Source organism: Dromiciops gliroides, chromosome 5, assembly GCF_019393635.1.
Source record: "Dromiciops gliroides isolate mDroGli1 chromosome 5, mDroGli1.pri, whole genome shotgun sequence".
In the NCBI taxonomy this organism is placed as follows: domain Eukaryota; kingdom Metazoa; phylum Chordata; class Mammalia; order Microbiotheria; family Microbiotheriidae; genus Dromiciops; species Dromiciops gliroides.
Window position 1 is genome coordinate 28,349,139 of NC_057865.1, and position 25,387 is coordinate 28,374,525.

The 25,387-nt window shown below is 37.2% G+C and overlaps 1 protein-coding gene across 2 annotated transcripts in view; it reads left to right on the top strand.

Annotated features, from left to right (window-relative positions):
* The window catches only part of TOP2B (DNA topoisomerase II beta), a 92,016-nt gene that overhangs the window by 58,825 nt on the left and 7,804 nt on the right, over positions 1–25,387 (top strand). For both annotated transcript variants that reach the window (XM_043965732.1, XM_043965734.1), the window contains exons 23-33: positions 183–383; positions 3,467–3,662; positions 3,798–3,889; positions 6,694–6,849; positions 7,002–7,085; positions 9,350–9,547; positions 10,612–10,756; positions 12,643–12,804; positions 15,344–15,539; positions 16,577–16,656; positions 20,404–20,514. In XM_043965732.1, the coding sequence (XP_043821667.1) occupies positions 183–383; positions 3,467–3,662; positions 3,798–3,889; positions 6,694–6,849; positions 7,002–7,085; positions 9,350–9,547; positions 10,612–10,756; positions 12,643–12,804; positions 15,344–15,539; positions 16,577–16,656; positions 20,404–20,514 (1,621 nt within the window). The remainder of the gene's footprint in view (positions 1–182; positions 384–3,466; positions 3,663–3,797; positions 3,890–6,693; positions 6,850–7,001; positions 7,086–9,349; positions 9,548–10,611; positions 10,757–12,642; positions 12,805–15,343; positions 15,540–16,576; positions 16,657–20,403; positions 20,515–25,387) is intronic.

The window sequence follows — 25,387 nt, forward strand, 5'->3', positions numbered from 1 at the left end:
GTTGTATAATCAAAATACTATGAACATTTAAAAAATATTTGGATACCCCAATTTTTGTTAAAACTAATGTAGAAAAACAGTTATTAAGATGTTTTTATGGAAAAAACTTAAAATTGTAAAGCTAAGATGAAGTTTTCTTTGGTAATCAGTAAATCACCACTTTCATTTTTGCATTCCTACAGGTGTACAAAGAACAGGTTTTAGAACCTATGCTGAATGGGACAGACAAAACACCAGCATTAATTTCTGATTATAAAGAATATCATACAGATACAACTGTGAAATTTGTGGTGAAGATGACAGAAGAAAAACTTGTGCAAGCAGAAGCTGCTGGGTTGCATAAAGTCTTTAAACTTCAGACCACTCTTACTTGTAATTCCATGGTAACTTACATTGAATTTACTAAACTCTTCTTTTATGGTCTCAGAATATTGATTTTACTGGAACTGGTTTTATAGAAGCCTAAATGTGTTTGTTTTTCTTCAGATTGGTTATGGCCATTATTAGGAAGTATAAGGATATGTAATTACATAGAAAGCATTTCTGTCTTATGATATCTTGTCTAATTCCTATTTTATTTCACATGAAAATATTTACTGATTTTCATAGGGAAAACTATTCAGCGTTTTAGAAATACCCTTACAACACCCAAATGTCAATTGTATAGGTGTATAGCCTGCAATAACTTAACAGTTTAGAGAGAGAAGGCATTTAAGCACCTTATGTGGGCCAGGCACTGTACTCTGTGCTCTAAACCAGCCTTGCCATTCTTCATCTGTAAGGCTGAGTTCTCTATCTCTGTACCTTGGTGCTCCCTCTTTGCCCGTGCCTCTTAGAGTCATTCTAGTTTCCTTCTAGATTCGCCGTAAGTGCCACTTTCTCCACTATGACTTTGTCATTTTTCATAGTTGCTCAAGCCCTCCCTCTACCAAATCACCTCATGTTTATTTTGTTTATACTTATATATGTACGTGTCACCTCCCAGAATAGAAGGTGATGCTCCCTTAGGGAAAGCACTCTTCTAGTTTTTAATCTGTATTTGTGTCTCCAGCACTTAGCATAGTGCTTGGCATATACTTAATAAATGCTTATTCAGTTACTCATTTGTACTTGTGGTGATTAGCACTGCCCTGGCCGCATGAATGATGCTTAGTAAATGCATTTTGTTTATTTTTTTTTTTTTTTGGTGAGGCAATTGGGGTAAAGTGACTTGCCCAGGGTCACACAGCTAGTAAGTATTATGTGTCTGAGGTCGGATTTGAACTCAAGTCCTCCTGAATCCAAGGCCAGTGCTCTATCCACTGCGTCACCTAGCTGCCCATAGTGAATGCATTTTGACTGATTGGGTAGTGTTTTCTCATTCCTTTATTACTTTATGGTAAATACATATGTACATGAATATATTCTTTCATTCAATAAACATTAAACAACAACTGTGAATCAAGCACTTTGACTTCATACCTTTTCAGAGTCTAAGCTAAGACATGGTTCCAAACCTGATGGGGAAGGGTGTCGGGGCAAAAACCAGATGGATCAGGGAAAGCTTCATGTAGGTGACATTGAATTGGACTTTAAAGGATAATGAGTCATTTCATAGGTGAAAATGGTGTTCTAGGCAGAAGAGCAAAGATGCAGAGCCGGGAGAGCCCAGGGTCACACAGCTAGTAAATGTCTAAGGCTAGATTTGAACTCAAGTCTTCTTGACTTCAGGCCCAGAGTTCTATCCACTGCACTGCCAGTTGTCCCTAGGAAGGCCTAAGATGTGCATCTTCTTTGTAACTTACAGTCTCAGGGCAGGGGTTCTTAACCTTATTTGGGGATGCCTAGGGGCCCCAATTTTACTTAGCAGGTCAATGAAAATAAAGATTTCCTCCTGTCTTAATCCAAATTTATAACTCCTAGGTTAAAAACTCGAGTTGCTTTGGACAGTAGAGGTTCAGTGACTTGCCAGGGTCCGAGAGCCCTTGTATAGCAGAACTTGGCTTTGAGTCCAGGTCTTCTGGCTCCAGGGCTGGCTCTCTGTTCACCCCATGGTGCTGGCTCGTTGCTTTGTATGTGTATTTGTGGTAGTGACAGTCATGGGAGCACATTTGTCTTTAGAACCATTTCTGGAAATGAAGCAAAGGACCTCGACATGGGCCGTCGTCTGCTCTTCTAGCATTCTTCTTCTGTTCTTTGCATCCAGGGTCTGTTTCAGTCTCAGCCTTAGAAGCTTTGATGTGTCCATTCTTTTAAAAAAAAAAAACGGCCTTTTTTTTAAAGCCAAATTGTAGACTTTGACCAGCCTTCTTTCTAAACCATTCCCAGGGGCCAAAAGTGTCTGCCCCCAGAGCAGTCTGAGGGCTGAGTGCAATGAGTGGTCAAGAACTGAGCCACCTAGAGTCAACTGAAGCAAATAGTCAAACTGAATTTTTCAGAATCTAAACAACCAGAAACCTCAAATTACTGGAATTTTTCTTCTGTTTACTTTTATTTTAAAAAAAGTGACATCATATAAATATTTGCTATCAGGGATTAATTTTTTAAACATTTATTGATCTCTTCTATACATCACTTTTATTTCCCAGTGTATTCCTTCTCCCATACTCTCTCAGAGAATAATCTCTTAAAATAAAGGGGGAAAATTGCAATGAGACTAATGATGAAGACTAAAAATATCATTTTCTAGGGGTATGCAAGAAGGATCATTATTGGTTCCGCCTCATCTCTGATAACTGGGAACTGGACACCGAAAACTTGGATCCCGATCTCGTTTCTGATGCTTATTGCCTGTGTGACCTTGGAAAAATCACTTGCTCTTTGGGGGACCCCTTTCTCCCTCTGTAAAATGAGGCAGCTGGAGTAGATGGTCTTTGAGGTTCCTTCCAGCTCTAGCTCTATGGCCCTGTGTGGATTAAGTAGTCATGTCATTCTTTGTCAAGAAAGGTCGATGGAGGAGTTGAAGGTAGAGAGAAGGAAAAATGTTGGGAAAGCATCAATCCATTGACTAAATGAGAATGGCCGAATTTGAACATAACATGGGGTTCAAAAAAATCCATGGAAAGGCAAATGATATATTGGAATATGGCATATGTCTTAATTTTTAAGTGAGCATTTTTTTTCCCAAACTTCAGAAAAAAGGTCTTTGGATAGAAAAACAATATGGAGATTTTTAGGCAGGAAGGAAAATTTCTCTGGAGATTTTACAGAAATTTTGGAAAGAAAGCATTCTTAGTTAACTAAATATCATTACTTCAAATGCTGTAATGGTTTTTTTTTAATTTGTCAGGTTTCTTTCATATTGTTTTTGTGGGAATATTTAGAGAAATGTTCTTGAAATCTTGTTATTTTAATGGATTTGGGGGTTGAACATTGTTCATATAAGTTGAGTTCAGGTTGCCAAATATAACAGTTGAAAAATAAGGTAATATTCAAGCTAACATGGAAATAAAAAGTCAATTTATTTTAAAACCTTTATTTTGAATAGGTGCTGTTTGACCATATGGGATGTCTGAAGAAGTATGAGACTGTACAAGATATTCTAAAGGAGTTCTTTGATTTAAGGTTAAATTATTATAGTTTACGTAAGGAGTGGCTTGTGGGAATGTTGGGGGCAGAATCTACCAAGCTAAACAATCAAGCTCGCTTCATTCTAGAGAAGATACAAGGGAAAATCACTATAGGTAAGATGAAATTTTTAAAGAATTGGAACACTAGTTAAAGTTTCTTTATTAATAGAAGACATTTTGATAAGTAGAATATAAACATACAAAATGAATCTCTTTTCTTGATCCTAATTTTATTTTTCCCTCACATAGAGAATAGGTCAAAGAGAGATTTGATTCAAATGTTAGTCCAGAGAGGTTATGAATCTGACCCAGTGAAAGCCTGGAAAGAAGCACAAGAAAAGGTAATCATTTGCAGAAAAAGACATTCAGAGAAGCTTTTAAACCCACCCCACCCCCCCTCAAGCAAACCAGCAGAAACCCCAACTCAAACCCTAAGTATTTTGATGTCACTTTAGTGCTGATCAAGGTACTGAATTGTGCTTTCTGGAGACTAAGTCTTCTGTTTATCCCCAGAACAGATACAGCACAGGGATTTGCAGTGCACACCCACCCCAAAGCCCTTTGCCAGTGTGACTCAGCCATGATCTGGAGCAATCACTCCAGGTGTGAGAAGGTAGCTCAGTCTCCTTGGCCTCTTTCCTGAGCCTGCCAATCAGGGTGTCAGTTGTGGTGGTGGTGGTTTTGTGAGGTGCATGTCTGTTGTCAGAGAGTCGGACTGGTAGCACACAAGCTTTGACACTGTATTTGCTACATAGCCATGATATGGCAGCCAGCCACCACTCTCCCTTGGTTTGGTCCTGGTTCAAGTTGGGAACATCACAAGTGCTAAGCTCATTAGGAGTAGCCACTTGCATATTGAGCCCCTACTGTGCGCTCAGCCCTGAGCTTGGTTCTGTAAAGGATTTTCTCCTCAGATCAAAAGGCTACTAACTGAGCTGTTTATTCCAGATCACAAAATCATGCAATATCCATTCAACAAATGGAATATTGAAAGGTTGAACATTACCCTGTAATGGTCTTTTTAAAATGTTAGGAAAACATTATGATTGAGAACACAAATATGAAAAAGTGAGGTAATATAAAATAACTAGTCTTAGAAAGCTTTGGTAGATCCTATGTGTGTATACAAAACTAGCAATATAATTTTTGCATTTTATTGAAATATATCTGTGGTTACAATAATTCTAATTGAATGGAAACTTAAATTTTCCTTATTCTTAAAAGTTCTCAATCGCAATGTCTTTACAATTTTCATCAAATTATACTATTTATACTATTCGTTTTTATCTACATTATGTGACTTTTTTCCCAATGTGTAGGCAATAGGATTCCTTAGGGTAATAAAATTTTAAATAAATTGCATAAGGTAGTGGTTGAAAATCCAGATTAATAGATTATAATGCTTAGGAAAAGAGAGTGGCCAGAGTGGAGCAAATCCCAAATGAATTATGATGAGCCAAGCAATCTGTTTTTCTGTGATTGTGCTCGTTTTGATTTTTACTCTCTCATTCTCTGTGTTACTCTTTTCTGTCTTTTCTGATATTCACTTTTGACCTTCTTTTCCTCTTCCCCCACCCTTAAATTACACTGAGTTGTTGCATTACAATATTCATCCTTTTAATGGTTGGGTCAAACTAAATCAGGGAAATAATGGATTAGCAAAATACTGAATTTCATTTTTAGTGCAAAGGACAAAAGTGGCTCCAGTCATGAGAATATCCAGCTGTTAGTGTTGCAAGCAGTACTTTTAATGGGCACAACTTTCTGCTGGGTTTCATCTCAATTGCATGTAACCTGTGGGATCTGGGATAGTACGAGGGACTGCTTTTTGTTCCTAATCTTAGTTTTTCTGAAAGGCATCTATCCATACTAACAAACGTATTTTTTAAAGTAAGATTTCGGGAAATTATTGAGAAGCTGGCATTTAACAAGCAAAATCAATAAAGATGGATCTTTAAAAATAGATTTCTAAAAGTGTCAGAATAAGTTACATTACTGGTGTTACTGGTAATTTTACTTTATCTCACAGACTGTGCTTTGTGAGTCACCAGAACTCAGTCCAAAAAGAGTTTTCGTAATATATATCCAAATCTGATATGATGGCACATTGTGAAATGAATTTTAATAGTGGCTTACAACCAAGATATAACTTCATAGTCTGCTTTTTTGCAGTGTTTAAAAAACTGCAGAATTGCTGAATAAAAGATTATTGATGGATAATTCTTAATCATCAGTACAACAGCAGTGATAGATTAAGCCATATCATATCTATTTCTTAGCACTTGATTAATAAATATACTTTTGTGCTGAAGCATCTTATATCTGTAATTAGATCATCCTTTTATATTTAAAATGGCAACTTATTCATTGTTCTTACACATAGAATAGCAACAGAAATTGAATTGAACAACAATTTTTAATATTAACTTTGTTACATGTACAAAAAGTATTTTCTTTATGAAAAGTAATATCAACATGTTTCATTTAGGTCTTTTTTTTTGAGACAATCCTACGTAAAAATAGCTTTATAAATTTTAGCATGACCTTGCTAATTCTTATTCTGCTAACTCATTAATCTGGTTCTTAATCCCTTACTAAATTCTTAAAGAACTTTCTCTTGTCTCTAAATTATCAGATGATTAATAAGGTTTCTATATCAGGTAGAAAACATATCTGAGTATAGTTATTATAAATATTGTTGCAAAGCAATTTCCTGTTTATAATGCATTAGGCAAAAAATTTTTAATTTGAAATTACACATTCACTTCCTAATATGAAAATCTGACAACTTTCAGGGTGGTCTACAGTTAATTGGTGTACATTGAGGCTTAATTCTGTCAGTCATTAAATTATTTTTCTTCATGGCTTAATAGATCGACTAATTCTATATCAGTTTTCTGAATAAATTGCAATATGAACATGTTATTCTTCTTAAAATTGAATCTCTTTGTAAACAAAGTTTAGCTTTTTAATAGGAAACACTTTAAAAATAATCCAAAATATACTTCTAGCTACTGTTCTTCCCCTACCTTCCCCTGCCCCAGTGGAGAACATTAAATCATTGGAATGATTGTTTAGTACTTAAAATATGTGCTGCTAATATCTAAGAGACAGTGGAAAGTTTAATTCCCTTTTTTCTTTCCAGGCAGCAGAAGAGGAAGAAACACAAAACCAGCGTGATGATAGTTCCTCTGATTCGGGCACTACCTCAGGCCCTGACTTTAACTACATCTTAAATATGTCTCTGTGGTGTCTTACTAAAGAAAAAGTTGAAGAACTGATTAAGCAGAGAGATACAAAAGTATGAATTTTGCATAGTAAATATTTTCAAACTATTTCAGTGTTGTCAGTATCCCCATTTTCTATAAATACAACATTTTACATTGTGTTTTATTATGAGTTTTTAAAAAACCATACAAAAATTTGTTGTCACCTGTTATATTTTTATTTTAGGGGAGAGAACTCAATGACCTTAAAAGAAAATCTCCTTCAGATCTCTGGAAAGAAGACTTAGCAGCTTTTGTTGAAGAACTTGATGTATGTTTTAGTCTGTCTGGAAATTTATTTTGAGAATGAATATTTAGAGGATAAGATCAAACTTAATTTTGGACTAGATCATGCTGGGGCGGGGGGGAGGGGGTTGCCTTACGGTGCTGTGTGTACAGTTTGTTTTTTTTTCCAAAGAGGCTAAATGTGCTTAGTAAGAGGTGCTAGAATTAAGCTTAAAATTTTTAACATAAAGTATATTTCCATTTCAATGAATATACAAACCATCTAAGTCGAATTGGTATTAATTACTTTCTCACAATTTCTTTCTTCATTCTTTCTAATTTAGAATGAAAGTAATCCAGACTTCTGAGTCAACCTGACTATAATCTTTGTTGGCCAAGAAAGAAGCATCTTTTACTTCTAATTGAAAGTAATCAGTAAATCAGCAAGCACTTATTGAGTACTGCCTGTGTACCGGGCGTTGTGTTAGTGCTGGGAGAGAATCTGCCTTTGGGGAGCTTACATTTTACCATAGAATTTCAATTAAACTTCTTACATAATTTCATGTAAGCTCTAGATAAAATAGGAAGTAAAGCTTTTCCCCAAAATGTTGGGAAGTGATAATTTCTCAAAGGTCTGTCTTATAAAAGTGCTAAGAGGTTAAAATTTAGAACAAGACATAAACTTTGGAAGAATTTTATAAAAACAGTGAATCCTTTAAAACTTTAACTCATTCGAAATTATAGCTAATTAGAATGGTAGGATATAATCTGACTTTCATGTAGAGCCATAAATAAAACTTTTATGCTTTTTTAAACATTGATTATACTCAAATGTATATTTTACATATACATTTTAAGATATAAATATATTTTGGGATTATCAGACTTCTTAGATTAGGAAACATTTAAAAATAAAATTTATATAAATTGAACTATAATTTCCCATTGATTGCAATTGTTATCTCAGAGGTTCCTTTCCATTGAAAATACATATTTTAAAACATCACAAAGAAGAACACAGTTCTTTGAAAATACAGAGAAAATTTTAAAAAAATCTGATAGTAATAATCTAGTCTTTATTTAAATTTGAACTATTCCTATGAAAATGGTGAGATGAAGACTTTCACTGTTTCAGCAACTTAAATTTCTTTATTTTTTGACTTTGCTTTATAGGCACCCCAGGGAAAAACTGCTGTTTTTCTTTGAGTTGAGAGCAATTTCTTTCCATTGAAACCAATTTATTTTCCCAAGATTTGATGATTTTAGGATTTGTATGTCTGGAAAGGTGGTTTTATATTGTCAAGGAATGTTTTCCTATTTCATTGAGTCTATTGATTTGTAAACCAAAGCAAATCTCACTTGTGTCATTCTTTGAAACATTTTAAAACATCCCTTTTCCCTTATACTTGGGAAAGAATATCTGCCAGGCATCTTTTTTGTAGCTCTTGGAAAAAGGATTCCTTTTCCCAAGATTTTAAAATAATCTCTTTTAAAGGAAATAATCTCTTCTAACATGAATAACAATGCTAAGAATAATCATTCCCTCACTCAGAGAATTGCTAGATTGATGCCTTTTCATTCTGTTATAACTTTTCTGACCGCCTTATCATTAAAGCAAGATATGAACTCTTCTGTTTATGAAATGTTTTGTTTTAGACATTTTCTTCTTTTCCTTATGTCTAAGCAAATAGATATAATTTGACTACTATGATTAAAACCATGTTTGTTGATTACTTGCTATGAATCTAGTAAATCTAGATCAGGGCTTCTTAAACTTTTTCCACTTGTGATCCCTTTTTGCCCAAGAAATTTTTACTCAACCCTGGGTATGTAGGTATATAAAATAAGTGTACAAAACCTTTTACTGTTGGGCAAATTTTTTGTGACACCCATGTTCAGTTACATGATCCCATATGAGTTTGTGTCCCACAGTTTAAGAAGCTTTGATCCAGATAATATTTTAATTTCTTCTGAAAAAAATGTAGAGAATTTGTTCCAAAATATCATAAAACTATAAAGTTAAGTAATTTGAAGGATTTGGAGATCATCCCACCGAGGCTTCTCGTTTAACAGATAGGATAACTTACTTAATGTCACAGAGTGGCAGAGGATTGAGAATCCAGGTTGTCTGACCTCTTGACCAATTGTCTTTTCACCAATTTATGCAGGATATAATTTAGTGTGTTCGATAATGAAATCCTTTATCAGCTTTTGTAAGGGTCAATTTTTTTTTATCTTATTACAATTATGGTGATTTTTCTCCACAAGGTAATTTTTCGGTTTTGTCACTACCTTATGATTACTCCTTAGAAAGTGGAAGCCCAAGAACGAGAGGATGCTTTGGCTGGAATGGCTGGCAAAGCAATAAAGGGTAAAGTTGGTAAACCCAAGATAAAGAAGCTTCAGTTGGAAGAGACCATGCCCTCCCCTCACGGCAGAAGGATTGTTCCACAGATTACCTCTGCCATGAAGGCTGATGCCAGCAAAAAACTGCTAAAGAAAAAGAAGGTGGGTAAAAATGTGCACCTCTTACTTTGAACCCATTCAGACTGGTAGAACTCATTGGCATTGCATTATTAAAATAGGAAGAATAATCAAACTTTTATGTGGTGGTTATAATATTCAACTCTATCCTTAGATTTTTGTTCCATTTTCTGGTCGATGATGCTAATAAGTGAGATAGAGGGAATCTTTCTTATGGGGTTTAAAAATAGGCCACAAGCAGGTAAAAACAATTCAGTTCCAGATTTTAAAAAGGGAAAAAATCAAACATTTCATCAACTTGTTTTATTATATCAAGAACTTTCAGTGTAATACGACAATCAATAAATATTTTATATTATGTCAGCTGATCCAAAATTTCATGGGTACCCCTTGGGTATTTTCCTATAAATCTTTCATAGAGGATCTGCTTTGGAGACCTTCCTCCAAACTATTTAACATTCTTTGGTTACTAGAGTAGCAACTGGGCTATCTGTCTGTCGTCCCTTGTTCTTGATACATGACTAACCACGCATCTCGGTTCTTGTATTTCCTGAATGATATCCCTTATGCAACCTTAACATATTTAGAACTTTCCTTTGGAATCTTAAAGGAGTTAATCAACTTGCATAATTACCAGCCTGAAAGTGCCTTTCATGCCGAAAAAGCCAAATGCCTTATTTTTGCTTGAGAGAGAAGACCTGTTATATCCAGAGATCTGAAAATTGTACTAGCAATCAGCATCGCTTGCCACAGTGCCAAGTGACATTAAACCACAGTTACTTGTGGTCTCCACCTGTCCATTGTGGTCTCAGGGTGCTTTGCTAACAACTGGTAACTCTTTTTTTTTTTTTTAGTGAGGCAATTGGGGTTAAGTGACTTGCCCAGGGTCACACAGCTAGTAAGTGTTAAGTGTCTGAGGCCGGATTTGAACTCAGGTACTCCTGACTCCAGGGCCGGTGCTCTATCCACTGCACCATCTAGCTGTCCCACAACTGGTAACTCTTACAGATGATACATTCTAAAGCAGGTAGTAATAGCAATATCTTCTTGTATATCTTTTTATCTTCAATTTCCTTTCTCATGTTTAGGGTGATCTTGATCCTACAGCAGTAAAAGTGGAATTTGATGATGAATTAGGTGGAGCGCCAGCAGAAGGGACAGGAGAAGATTCACTGACAACATCTACTCCTGCACCTAAAGGACCCAAACCCAAAAGAGAGAAAAAGGAGCCCGGTGAGCTGTTTGCACATAAAATAATTGAAGTTCTCCCAGTCTACGTGTATGAAGTGCCTAACATGTCTCAGGCATAATGCTAAGTGTTGCAGGTACAAAGAAAGGCAAAAGACAGTGCCTTCTCTTGAGCTCAGTCTATTTGAAGAGGACAACATATAACTGCTGATGCACAAACAAGCTGCAGGGGGGATGAACTGAAGATAATCCATAGCGGGAAAGCACTGAATTAAGGGAGATGGGGAAAGGCTTCTTGTAGAACATGGAGGACAAGCAGAGTATGCCCAGAGTCGGATGGTGACACGTCTAGTGAGGAGGCCGGTGTCACTCCATTGCAGAGTAAATGACAGGGGTGGGAGAGTGTGAGAAGACTGGAAAGGGGATGCCCAGGGGAAGATTTGACATTTGACCCTGGAGACAATATGGAGCCGCTGGAGTTTATGAAGTAAGGGAGGGGTGTGGTCAGACCTGTGCTTCAGGAAGGTGGGCTAGAGTCAAAAGACTGGCAGCAATCCCTACATGAGGTGAGGGGGCCTACACCAGGGGTAGCAACATCAAAGGAGAGAAGTGGGGGCAACTGTGAAAGGTATCAAGGTAAAGCCCACAGACTGTCTCAACAGATTGGATGTAAGGCGTGAGTGGAGAATTGGTGGCACCTAGGTTTTGAACCTGCGTGACTAAGAGGATGGTGTCACCCTTAACAGTAACGGGGAAGTTAGGAAGAACGGACAGTTTGGGGAGAAAGAAAACGAGTTCAGTTTTGGACATGTTTAAAAGTAAATTTAGAAGTCTACCAGATATCCAATTTGAGATGCCCAGTGTGCTTTTTGCGGCATGTTTGGAGGTCAGCAGAGAGATGGTGTGGGCAGGATCTATAGACTTGATAATCACTAGCATAGAGAAGGTCATTAAATCCATGGTTGCAGACCTGATGTAGTGTAGAGGCCTAGCACAGAGCCTTGGACGTTACCTACAGTTAGAGGTAATGAGCGAGAACCTCTGTCAAAAGACTGAAAAGCAGAGGTCAGGCAGCGGGGGGAGGAGATGAGATACTCTGAAAATCTAGAGAGAAGAGAACATTGAGGAGGAGGCAGTAGAGAGGTTGAGGACTGAGAAAAGGCCGTCCCATATGGCGATGAAGAGATCACGGCTATCTTTGGAGAGGAGTTTTGGTGGGATGACGAGATTGGAAGCCAGATTGTAGAAAGTTAAGAAGATAGCAAGAGGAAATAATGTTGAGATGTCTCTTGCAGACTAGCTTCTCAAGGGGTTTAGCACAAAAGAGAGGAGAGATATGGGACAATAGCTAGTTGGGATGACAGTGAGATGAAGTGGTTATATTGGGGAAAGAAGTTAGATTGTTTTTAAACTGTGTTTTAAGACAGGATCCAGAGATCTGGACCCTCCTCGGTGTGGTATTCTGCCCACTGATGCAAACTGAAATTCCCTCTAAACCTTAATGTAGACCTTTTTCTTGAGTTACTGTAGTTGAAATAATGAATCTCATGGTGACTGGTCCTCAGGTGATGGCCCTATCAGAATTTACTTACGTTCATCTTTGGAAAATAGTCTTTTGCTGGACTCCATTCTAAAAGCCTTCCCAGCTTCCTAGTACCAGACAGAGCTTGCTTTCTATTGGTAAGGTCTCTGAGAACCTAACTCTACCTGCACACCATGATGAGGCATCAGAGAAAGGCTTCAGTGAAAGCCAGTTGGAATCAATTACTCAATTTTTATGAGTACTATATTAAAAATATTTATCATTGGTAATATAATATGGCTAATAATGTATATATTATTGCTTTGCTTTTTAATATTAATGATAAAGGATTACTGGTTGTTATAAATTTGGAGCATTGAACTATTATATGTTAATTACTTGATTTTAGGTACCAGGATGAGAAAAACACCCCTCTCTTCTACTAAATCCGGTGCAAAGAAAGTGAAGAAAAGAAACCCTTGGTCTGATGATGAATCTAAGTCAGAAAGTGACTTGGAAGAAACTGAACCTGTGATTATTCCAAGAGACTCTCTGCTTAGACGAGCTGCTGGTACTGCTAGATATTTTATGGTCACTATATTGTATAGGAGAGTGCTTTTACCAAGTTGTTCATGTGCAAACAATGATTCTTAAGGGCTGTATCTTTCAACCAAAGAACTTCATTCATTTTGCATGTATGAAAATACAGCTGAAATGAAGAAAATGAGTTGGGGATTTCAAATGAATTTACAGTTGTTACAGTAAGAGAGAAACTTAGAGGAAAGGCAAGTCATTACAGAATTAGTAATGAATGGAATAGAATTTTCAGTGGGAAATGCTGTGTCTTTGAGAATGAGCATCCTTCTCTTAAAAAAGAAATGCTTTCTGGCAGAGTTAGCTACAGAGAATATTTCTGTGAAATGAGTCCTAGTTTTAAAAAAATCATTATAAAACTGGAGCTGTTGCCCACAATACTGATTTAAAACACTTTAGGGTGGAAAGGGCTCATATGGTAGCCAGTCTTGTGACTTGTTCATTGTGAAGCACACTGGCAGAGTGAGGTCTCCTAAGAGCTCTTTGTACACTTTTTCTTTTCAATATCTTCATACCCTGTATCACAGGAATTTCTCCTGTACTTAGTAAATCCTTGTATTCTCTACTCATGGCTCATGGAACCTGGCTTTCTTCCAGTTTTGGGTAAATTATCATGACGAGCAGAACTGGTCTTAAGTATATATGTTACTTTTTAACATAAAGGTAGCATGGTTTAGTGGAAAGAATTCTCATTGGATCTGGAGTCAGAGAATATGGGTATAAATGCTGGCCCTGTGTGAATTTAGGCAAGGCCCTTAGTTTCCTTATCTATGAAATGAGGTGGCTGGATCTGATAATCTCTTAAAGGTCTTTCTAGCTCTCTAAGTCTATTCTAGTTTAAAAATTCCTTAATTTTTAACTTCAGATGTTTTAAAATAAATCAGTTGCCTACTTTATTGGTGTTTATATATATATATATATATATATATATATATATATAGTTATTTGTTGTTCAGTTGTTTCAATCACGTCTGACTCTTCATGATCCCATTTGGGGTTTTCTTGGCAAAGATATGGGAGTAGTTTGCCATTTCCTTCTCCAGCTCATTTTACAGATGAGGAAACTGAGGCAAACAAGGTTAAGTGACTTACCCAGGGTCACACAGCTAGTAATTGTCTGAGGCCATATTTGAACTCAGGAAGATGAGATGACTTCAGGCCCAGTATTCTAACCACTGCATCACCTAGCTGCTCCCATATAGATGCATATAGATGTATATATAAAAACATATACACACACATATATGTATATTTCTATATTATATATTGTTTACATTGTCATAGTGCTGTTATTTGAAGAAAAGTAATTTTATGTAGTCTCTGTATACACGTGTGTGTGTGTATAGTGTATGTTTACATATAAATATATATGAGCGTCTGCATTTTAAGAGAGAAGAAAAACAGTTCACCAAAGGTAATGAAGAAATCCGTTTAGCCCAGTAGTATGTGCAGTACTCCACGCCCATAGTCACCCACATTTATGGAGAAGGGAAGGAGGTTCTTTCCCACATCTCTTCTTTATGATCAAACTTGGTCATTATCATTAGTGTTCAGTTTATTTACATTGTGTTATTGTTTAAAGAAAAGTAATTTGGCATAAACTGAGGGATAGTTGCATTTCTTTGTTTTTTTCTCATGTGTCTATTTTTTGGTTGGAGATCAGTATTAAAGTTAGAGTCCAAATCCCCAAATGGTTGGAGTAAAGAAAATATTTGACTTTATTGTGTATTAGAGAAGCATCGTTAGAATTTTACCCACATTGAAGTCAACCAGCAAGCATTTATTAAGTATTTATTGTGTGCCTGGTATTGATAGACACTGAGGAAATAAGGACAAATAAAACTATTTTGCAACCTGAACATGTTTTGAACTGAAACCTTGGCTTATCTACATAACAAAAGCAAAGTGGAAAATTGATTTGCTAGATAACTAAAATTTTGCACTCATGAAAAATAGCAGAACTTCTTATTTGCATAATAGGCTTGCTTTCCCCCCCTAAAACTTGTACATTTCCCCCTGGATCCATTAAATTCCCATATTGTTAATATCTTAATTTACATTTCCCACAATTTTCAGATGGATCCTGTGCATAATGTATTAAAAAAATGTCCAGACCCTTAGTCTGGCCCCCACTACTCTGCTTCTCTGCCCCATTGTAGCAGTTTGGACAAATACACTGCCTTTCTTGACTCTCAGTTGCCTCATCTTTAAAATGAACATGTTGGACTAAGAGAGTTCCAAGTTTTTTTCTCAGTTCTGACATTTTTGGAGCACTGCCCTCCAATCCCCAGGAAAGTATGAAGGAGGGATTTTACAGTATGCAAATACTTACATTTCAATTGAATCAGTCCTTGTAATCTCCTCACTTTTCTACTTTCGAATATAAATAGATGCAGCCTAAAAAGCATGACGAGCTTTTTGAACTATTGAAGCACTCTGTACACATTAAGCTTATTTGCATTAATCAGTCTGAATGCTGACACCCTAATAATTGTGGGCTTTATTTTTTTTCCTAGCGGAAAGGCCTAAATATACTTTTGATTTTTCGGAAGAGGAAGATGATGCTGATGAAGATGACAATAATGATCTAGAGGAATTGAAAGTCAAATCATCCCCTGTGACAAATGACAGAGATGATGAGTTCGTTCCCTCAGATGGTTTAGATAAGGATGACTACACTTTTTCTCCAGTCAAATCAAAAGTAACTCCAGAGTAAGTGAACGGTTATTTATCTGGTAGCGGTTTTGGTAGTTATTTTTTTAAGGACTTTAAAATGCTATTTCTCAAACATTTTTTTCTCCTCTGCCTAGCTAAACTATTTGTCAGTTCAGGAAAGGGAGGGTTCTTCTCATAATAGATATTATTAAGTGATAAATGAGAAACTGTGATCAAAGGGGAAAGCACGGAAGCTGGTTTTTTAATACCAAATTTGAGTTCTCTCTTTTCTTCCTCATTACCGCTGATATTGGTCAAATTCCAGAGGACTCTTCATTGGTAGTTATCTGAGGTCCTTGTGACTCGGGAGCTCAAGTACTACTAGACTGAGAGCCCTATCCTGAAAAGGGGGTACCTTGGTTATTTTCTGCATCCTGCCCTCTGTTTCATTGAGGCAGACAGGCATTGCCTGGAGTGGAAGTTGTTCCAGGGAAGTATTCTGGGAGAATGTGTGTGTAGTGTCTCACTCTCTTTTGGGCTCTAGTAATGGGGATACTTTGCACCAAGGTGGGAACTTGAATTAAGCTTCAGTGCTGCAGGTAATTCTAAATTTGAAAATGCAATTATTACTAAAAATCACATTTTGCTATTTTAAAAATTAAGTACCTCTTATGCCTTTGTTTTAAATTCTTGTTTATTTTAAGATAGAAACACTTAGTGGACATGGAGTTAGGAAACCTGGGTTCTCTCCCAAGCTTTGATGTTTACCAGCTGGGTGGCCCATGGCAAGTTTCTTAACCTCTTTGTGACTGTTTCCTCATCTGTAATTAGGGAGTAATAACACCTATTATTATGTACTTCACAGTTTTATTGTTTGAAAAGAACCTTTGCAAACCATAAGGTGTTATGCAAATATGAACTGTTATTATTTCTACAGTCTTTTAAAAAAATGTGAAGAAAAAGTTTAATAAGTTAATTAAGATCTTGTTCTGCTGACTCAAAGAATAAAGCAGCAGGCATTCTATTTGATAGAGGCAAAACTCCATATTTAAAACACAGCCTCTTTATGGTTTCATTTCTCTTTTTAATATTAGAAAATCCTCACATGACAAGAAAAACCAGGACTTTGGGAACCTTTTCTCATTCCCTTCTTATTCACAGAAGTCAGAAGATGGTATGTTCATTTATTCCTTATTTTCATTCTTATTGGGGATTTGTAGTAGTTTAAGATTTGCCTTTGTTATTGGTGCAAAGCAAACCAGTGGATAATTAAGAAATCTTCATTTGAATTCAGAGGGAAAAAATATACACATACACAGAAATATGTGTGTATATACTCCTATCTATATATGTCTGCATACTTACATATACAAATGTTTATGTCCAGTAAGGAAAGTAAATTTGTTCCTTATATGCAGATGCAGGCATCCATAGCAACATCTACATGTTTGCGTGTACACATACATGTGTGTATACATATACATACCTGTATAGATGTGCATACACACGTGTGTGCACATATGAAGGGAGATGCAGGCATCCATATACACATAATACATGTGCTTGTGTGTGCATACACATGTGAGAAAATATACATGCAGATATGTTTGCACACATGCTTATCCACGTACATATAGGCATGTGTTCAGGTTCTGTCTCTGACACTGGATAAACATGTAATCATCAATAGGTCATTTAACTTGTTTGAGTTATTTCTATGTAAAATGAGGATAAGATTGATACCCACTAAATCACAGTGAGGTGGGAAGGGCTCTGTCAACTTGAAAGCCCTGTGCTAGTTCTTGTTACTATTGATAGTTATAGAATGTGTGTTTAGAAGTTATAAGGGGGTGTCATTTAAAGCCTTACTGTCTATTAATCTTGTTAAACCTGCTCTGTGCAGTGTGGTAAGTGCTGGGGACGTCAGTAGGAAAGTTAATCAGTTCTGTCCATAGGGAGCTTGTTTTCTAGGGAGCTACAACATGTTTGCGGAAGGGCCTCAAGGTCTGGAAGTGACTCTAAGGAGAGGAGGGAGAGCATTCCAGGCACAGGCACAGGGTGTGTTCAGAGGCTCGGCAGCTGCAGATGGGATGTCATACACATTCCAGGAATAGCAGATATGCTCTTAGCTGGGTCCTGCATTGCATGAAGGGGAGTAAGGAAAAAGAGGATGGTGCTTTAAAGAGGATGGCCTGGGGGGCAGCTAGGTGATGCAGTGGATAGAGCACTGTGGGTTCAGGAGGACCTGAGTTCAAATTCAGCTCAGACACTTGACACTTACTAGTTGTGTGACCCTGGGCAAATCATTTAGCCCTCATTGCCCTGCCCAAGAAAAAAAAAAAAAGATGAATTTAATTGATTAGAGGCACCAAAAAAATAAAGAAAGAAGATGGCCTATCCCAGAGGCAGGAGGGAGCTCCTGAAGCCTCCAGAGCTGGGGTGTGGCAGATCTGTGCTTCAGCAGTCCCTTGGGGAGGGCAGAATCTCCGTCCAAGGGGCTAGTAAGAAGTCTTCTTTGGTACAGTAGAGACAGTCTAGTTGTGGAATTAATGACCTGAGTTCCATTCTCAGCCCTGACCCCAAGTGACCTTGGGCAAGTCACTTCAGGTTTCTTATTTGTTTCTTTGTGGGGCAATGGGGGTTAAGTGACTTGCCAGGGTCATACAGCTAGTACGTGGCAAGTGTCTGAGGCCAGATTTGAATTCGGGTCCTCCTGAATCCAGAGCCAGAACTTTATCCACTGTGCCACCTACACCTAACTGCCCCCCACTTCGGGTTCTTGACCCAGTTTTCTATCTATAAAATGTGGAGGTTGGGCTGGATGACCTCTGAGGTCCCTTTCCATTATTAGTCTGTTCTTCTCTTGCTATTACAATAGTCTGAAAGCCTCAATTAAAGTGGTCATGTGGTGTAAAAGGAGAGAAGGGTGGCCCAGTGGGCAAGGCTTGGCAATGATTGTATGTGGGGATGAGGAAGAGTAAAGAGTTTGATCACTCCTAGGTTTTGAATTTGGGTGACAAAGAATGGAAGCACTTTTAACAAAAGTAAGAAAGGTGGAGAACAGGGTTTTGGGGAAAACATCATGGTAGATAATTGAAAGACTTGATATTCTTCCAGAAAGCTCAAATTTTATTAGGGTCTACTTTAGTTTTTAAAAGTGGTAAGCTTCTGGTATATAATTTCAGTTACCTGATCATGTTTTCCTAGGTATTCAATAAATGCTAAATTTCTGCAACCTGAAGTGATGTTGCATAGTTTCTATCATTTTCTTTTAGAATCTCTATTCACCAAGTAATCCCATACTCCTTAAGGATGACTTTTCAGTAATTTCTGGTAGTGATGACCTGGTCTTTTAAAGCTATCATAAACCCCTTCATTTCCACAAAGAAATCCGTGATTAAGCCATTTGTTGGGTGCATCTTTGTTGCTGGTCAAGTTCATGTGGATGTTGTGCATGGAAGGTCTTTGGATTCCATTTTTAGATTTTAGCTGTTTTGTAGCTCTATCCATAGATGTAGGTCTAATGGCGGATGGCTATGTCAGCCTTTGTCATTACTATGTGAATTGGTATGTTTGTTCTAGAAATATTTCTGTAAGTTTTTAACCCGTTTTGTCATGTGGTCTGGGAACATCTTATTGTTCTAATCGTTGCTGTTATTATCACTGTTAATATGGGTTACCTTAAATGTAAAACTATGTGGCTACCTCTTCTTTCTCCTTGGTTAGTGGCTCCTATTAGACTTGAAGTAAAATTAGGTGTAACTCCTATGATACTCAGAAACATGGGGGTTTCTAGAAGAGTTCTCCTAAGCAAAGAGCGCAGCTGAAATCCAGCCCACCTCGGGGGTGCAGGAGCATGTGTTAGAGAGGGTCCTGTCTGAATCTTGATTCCACTGCTTAGTAGTTGTATAACCTCCGGGGACACTCACTTTCCTTTATCTTTAAAATCAGGGCTTATCGTCAAGATCTACGTGCTGCAATTCTAAATTCAGACAAGGTCCGCATCCTCTCTCAAATTAAACTTAAAATTAGTTTAGTCCCTCCAATAGGATGTCACTATATTGGAATTTGAGCAAAGATTTCATAGCCAGACTACTGTGATAAAAGAATGGGATTTGGCAGACGCCCAGGGGCCCTACCTGAAGATTGATTTGGAATTGATTGAATTGGGTGAGACTGAGAATCTACTTAAGGATGATTAAATCAAGACCACACCTGGCTGGCCCTGAGTGGGGTGTTGTTCCCAGAGGCCAGGGACTGCGATATCAACAGGAGACCAACTTCAGCCAATCATTTCCAAGGACCTCCCCTCACGGGGAGGGAGGCAGGAATTAGGAAGAGAGGTTGGCCCGCTAGCTCTTTCTCTTTTTTATCTGGGACTTCGGCTTGGCGGCAGACAGAGAAAAGGAGAGGGACCCCATGCATCATCTACTCTTTAATAAATCCTTAAAAGCCTAAACTCTTGCTGAATTTATCAGTAAGTCTTAGCTAGTTTCTTCCCAAAATTGGCAGGGGGGGGGGGGCCCAGGTAAGGACCCACATTACCCACATTAGATTTTAAACATCACACTACCAAAAGTTAAATTGATGTTTTAGAGAAGCTCTAAAAACTTTTTGACCGAAAACAAATTCTGTTACCATGTTTATACTTAAGAGCTTGGCAGAACTTGTTCTGGCCCAGCCTTCAAGAACCCAGGGGTCACTTCCATACCAGGATGAGGCATCAGAATAGAACTTTAAAAGTTTAAAATAAGAATGCTTAAATATTATTTCAGCATCTGAGTTACAACTCTTACAGAATGTATTTTAACAAGGATTGTTCACTGTTTAGCTTATATTAACTTTATTGGATTTGTTTTAAAGGGTAACAACGAGGGCAATTGTTTGAGCTCATTTCCTGAAAAAGCTTTATTGTTTACAGATGCAACAAAATTTGACAGTTGTGAAGAGGATTCTGCCCCAGTTTTTTCATCTTCATTTGCTCTAAAATCCACAGAAAAACCTCCTAGTAAAACAGTGGCTGCCAAAAAGGGTAAGTGTCTAAATTTGAAGTTGTTAGACATTTGCTAAATCAAAGACAACTAACATCAGAGTTGGGTTTGAACAAACTGGCTTAAAATCTTATACACCACAATCTCATGGTGACATTATGAGCTAAAGAGAAGAATTTGGTATAAGCAGTCTCTTTGAATTCCAGTTCTTATTTCTAGATAACCGCTGGACATCTTCATGTCTGTCCTGATGACAGTTTGCGCTCACCATGAGCTCTGAAGAGAAGTCACAAAGGCACAAAATACCAGGATTATCTTTGAATTCATATTTTCCTTTATCCAGTTAGTTCCAAAGTTCAGTCCAGACCATCTCTCAACAGCTTCTCCTTTCTCCTATTGCTTCTGGCCTAGTTCAGCATCTTTCAGCTTTTCATCTTATGCTGTTATTAATATTTTGGTTTTTATTTGGGGGGGGGGGCTGGTCAATGAGGGTTAAGTGACTTGCCCATGGTCACACAGCTAGTAAGTGTTAAGTGTCTGAGGCTGGATTTGAACTCAGGTCCTCCTGAATCCAGGGCCAGTGCTCTATCCACTGTACCACCTAGCTGCCCCTGTTATTAATATTTTACTAATTGGCCTCCCTGACTCAATTTTCTCCTTATTTCAGTTTATTTTCTAGGCCACTGGCTGAATAATCTTTCTAATGTATAACTACATTGATACCCTTCTCAAAAATCTTCATTGGCTTCCACTTTCAGTAGGCTCAAGTCAGAATCCTTAACCTGGTATTTGAGCCTATGAACCATATGACTCCAACCTGCCTTTTCATCTTTCACTCCTCTCCTTTCTGATTTCATGCAACAGACATTCATTAAATGGCTCTTATGTAATGATATTAAGATAAAACAAAAAAACCAGCCCTGCCTTCAGGGGATTTACATCAGCTGAAGGGATACAATCTTTTGTAGATAAGTAAATACAAGATAATTTGAGGAAAAAGAGAGATCATTAAGAACTAAAAGGGGATCATAAAAGATTTTCTCTGCGTAAAGGAAGGCAAAGATTGTCCTTGGGGATGGCATTCACATTATGCATGGGGGGTCAACCTGTGCAAGATCCACATATGGGAGATGGGATGCTGAGTTTGGGGAGCAGCCAGTAGGCCAGTTTGGCTTCCATGGATAGTGTGGGAAGGAGAGGAATGTGAAATCCATCTGGAAAGGTCATCTGGGTTTTAGGAAGATTCTTTTGGTAACTCTGTGGAGGATGGATTGAAGGCAAAGATTAGAAGTTGGGAAACCCATGAGGAGGCTATAGAAGTTGTCTAAGCAAGAGATAACAAGTGCTTAAACCGGGGTGATGGCTGAGTGAATGCAGAGAAGGGAATAGATGAGCTACTTTCTGTTCTCTGAATTTGTCCTATCTCCTACTTCTGGAAAGAACTTCTTTAGCATTTGTAGCTATTAAAATTCTGTGCATCTTCCCATTTCAGGTCCTAGCTCTTCTTAGAGTTCTCTGATTTCCCTCAGCAAGTAGTAATCGATCCTTCCTGAAATGTTTCATAGTACTTTGTACCTTTCACGAACACTTGCCATCCTCTAATGTCTTATAGCTATGGGTCTCTTCAGTTTCTCTCTGCTTCTAGATTGTAAGTTCTTTAAGGTCAAGGGCTATGCTTCATGAACCTTAGTGTTTTCAGAGCCAAGTCCACTACCTTACTCCTAGAAGATACTTAAGATGTATTTACTGAAGTGCATTGAACCCATTTAAGGAAGTTCTTGCTAAAGAATCTTATTATCAAAGGATCTCATTTATAATGTGACTTCTTATAGTGAGCTCCAAGTAGGTAGATGTTTGGGTGTAAAATGGATTAAAACTATATTCTGTTAGTATGCTGCTAGTGGCCTTCTTATTCCAAATAAAGAATAGAATTCTGGACAAAGTCTGATATCTACATGGATTTTAAGGGAGTTTTAAGGAACTGAGACTCGATGTAAAGTTGGATCAAGAGAGAATGAAATTCTGAGGTGTAATCCCAAATAATCCCATCTTTGCAAACCATCATTTGAAATGTTTGATAAACACAACTGATTAGGAAGTGGTGTGAATGAGTTTGAAAGTTAATTCTTTTGGGACCATTTGGCTTCATTCTGTTTTGAGACCAAATTACTCTCTTAAACCTTTCAACTGCTTTATTAATAAATGTTTGCTTCTGGTCACAGGGAGAAAGGAACATGAAATAATGAAGGGTCACACATCCTCCTCCTCATGTGTTATAGTAAGAACTCACATTGCATTTGATTTGATATATTAAGATAACAGATTATCATTAAACCATAATAATCCAGGCATGCTTATTAAATATCTGTGCTTGGTACCATACATGAAAATCTTAAAAAGTGACAAAGGTCTGTCCTACAAGATCTTTGAAATCCTAGACATCAATTGTTACCTATAAATTCTTAGCTAGAATAGCTCAGAGAATGCAGGCAGTTCCTACTTTGTAAACTTCCAATTTATAGATACCCCATCTCTGTCAGTGTGCTGCTATCACAAGAGCCCCAGCTGTAGAACTCACCCCTTGAATTCCCAGTGAAGAAACTCTTAGAGCAGTGGGCAAAGTGGAAAGAGCACTGATCCTGAGCTCAGAAGCAGACTCTGCCATTCAGTCCTTGTGTGACCCTGGACAAGTCACCTAACTTCTATTGGTCTCAGTTTCATCTTCTGGATTAGATGGCTCTTAAGGACCTTTCTATGACCCAAGGTCCCCTTTTCAATGAGCTAGCCCTAGAGTCCTCAGAGTATCCATTTTCACCTTCTTGAGCTTCCTGAGGAATCCCTCCTACTCCTTCCCTTCTCTGCTCAGTAAAACTCTAGAATGATTTTGGGGTTGGGGGTTGAGGAAGGTGCCTCTAATCAATTAAATTCATCTTTAAGAAGGTAGAAAACAGAAAGAAATAACTGTTTTGGGCTCAGTTTTTGACCAATAATTTGGAAATGGTTGGGGAAGTGAAAATGATGGGAATTCAGGAAAGCAATGATCTTCGAGAACATAATATACTGGAGAGAATTCTGGGCATAGTCTAAGGACCAGATATCAAAGGACTTTGGGATAAGAGTATTTCAAGAAATTCAGAGAAAAGATAGGATTCCTAGAACTATCAAGAAGGAAATTTTAGTGATCTAATCCCAGATGATTTCATGTGTTAGGGATGGATATGTGGTAAAGTTCAGGAAGAGGACACTAATTTTGACTGATGGAGTAATGTAAGTGATGTGGAGGTAGATGGAGGACTCCCAGCTGGTGGCGGTTTTTGTTTCTTTCGAACCAACAGCAGCAAAACCATGGAAGTTTCTCGATGATCCTAATAGAGTCCTTTATTCCACTTTAGTTCCTGTGTTGTGGGGACATCTGAATTACCCTTCTTACAAAATGATACTGTGCTGACAGTACTGAGATGTTCTGTCCTCTATCATATATTTAGTCACTTATGTAGTTCAGTTCAACATTTATTAAATTCTGCTTTGTGCTTTTGCTAGTTCATTGAGGAAAGTACAAAGCTTAGACCATACTACTACATATATTTTAATTCTAAGCATATATTTCTCCAGGAATAAAACACATAAAATGATATAAGTTAAGTAATTTTTCAACTTTATTATAATATCAATAAAATTTATAAATGAATGTTAAAAAATTAGTTAGAATTAACCTTTTATAATAAGAGTTATCATTATATTTTCTACAAGTTTTTTTAATCTAATATAATTGTACCTTTTAGGCCAAAGCAAATGTGCTACTTTTGTCTTTGCTCTTTCACTTAAACCAAATCCTAAGCATTCTTAATAGAGTGTTCTATCTTGCCTTCCTCCTCATCCTGATAAATTTGGAGTTAAGATGTTGACTTTATATTTCATACAATGTTTATTAAAAGTAAATTTGTGTTAATGTACTTTATGCAATTCTCAGCTGGATTTCCTTTCTTTTTTGTTCAAATGGAAGTGATGAAATGTTTCATGACAGTTTGAATTCATTTAAAAAATTCTGAGTAGTACCAAACTTGCATTTTCACTCTGCATTTTAAAATCCTTTTAAAGAGATAGGTGTTTCACTTGCAATCAAAAATATTTATTTATTTATTTTTGCATGGGGCAGTGAGGGTCACACAGCTAGTTTGGTCAAGTGTCTGAGGCTAGATTTGAACTCAGGTCCTCCTGAATCTAGGGTCGGTGTTTTATCCACTGTGCCACCTAGCTGTCTCCTAAATCTAAAATATTTTAAAATTTAAAACTCAAGTTTTTTCATTATGATAATCATAAAATCAACCTTTAGAGTTTATTATAAGAATGATTGTGGGGGGCAGCTAGGTGACGCAGTACATAAAGCACTGGCCCTGAATTCAGGAGGACCTGAGTTCAAACCTGGCCTCAGACACTTGACACTTACTAGCTGTGTGACCCTAGGCAAGTCACAATCCTCATTGCCCTGCAAAAAAAAAAAAAAAAAAAGATTGTGTCAGATGTTTTAGGAATGATTATGCTGCTTAAATTTTTCTCAGAAGTTTATAGCCCATTTCAAATAACAATATACTTTTGAATTACTTCAGGACCAACTATGTATATTTAATTTTAAAAGCATATTGTCACTGGAAACTACTTTGGCAGAAACTAGGAGTGGACCAACATCTCAAACCATATACCAAGATAAGGTCAAAATAGCTACATGATTTAGATATCATAAGAAGTTAGGGGAGCACAGAAAGTTTTACCTGTCAGATGTATGGATAGGAAGAATTTATGACCCAAGAAAATATAGAGAGCATTACAAAATATAAAATGGATAATTTTGATTACATCAAAGTGAAAAGTTTTTGAATAAATAAAACTAAGATTAGAAGGAAAGCAGAGAGAGAG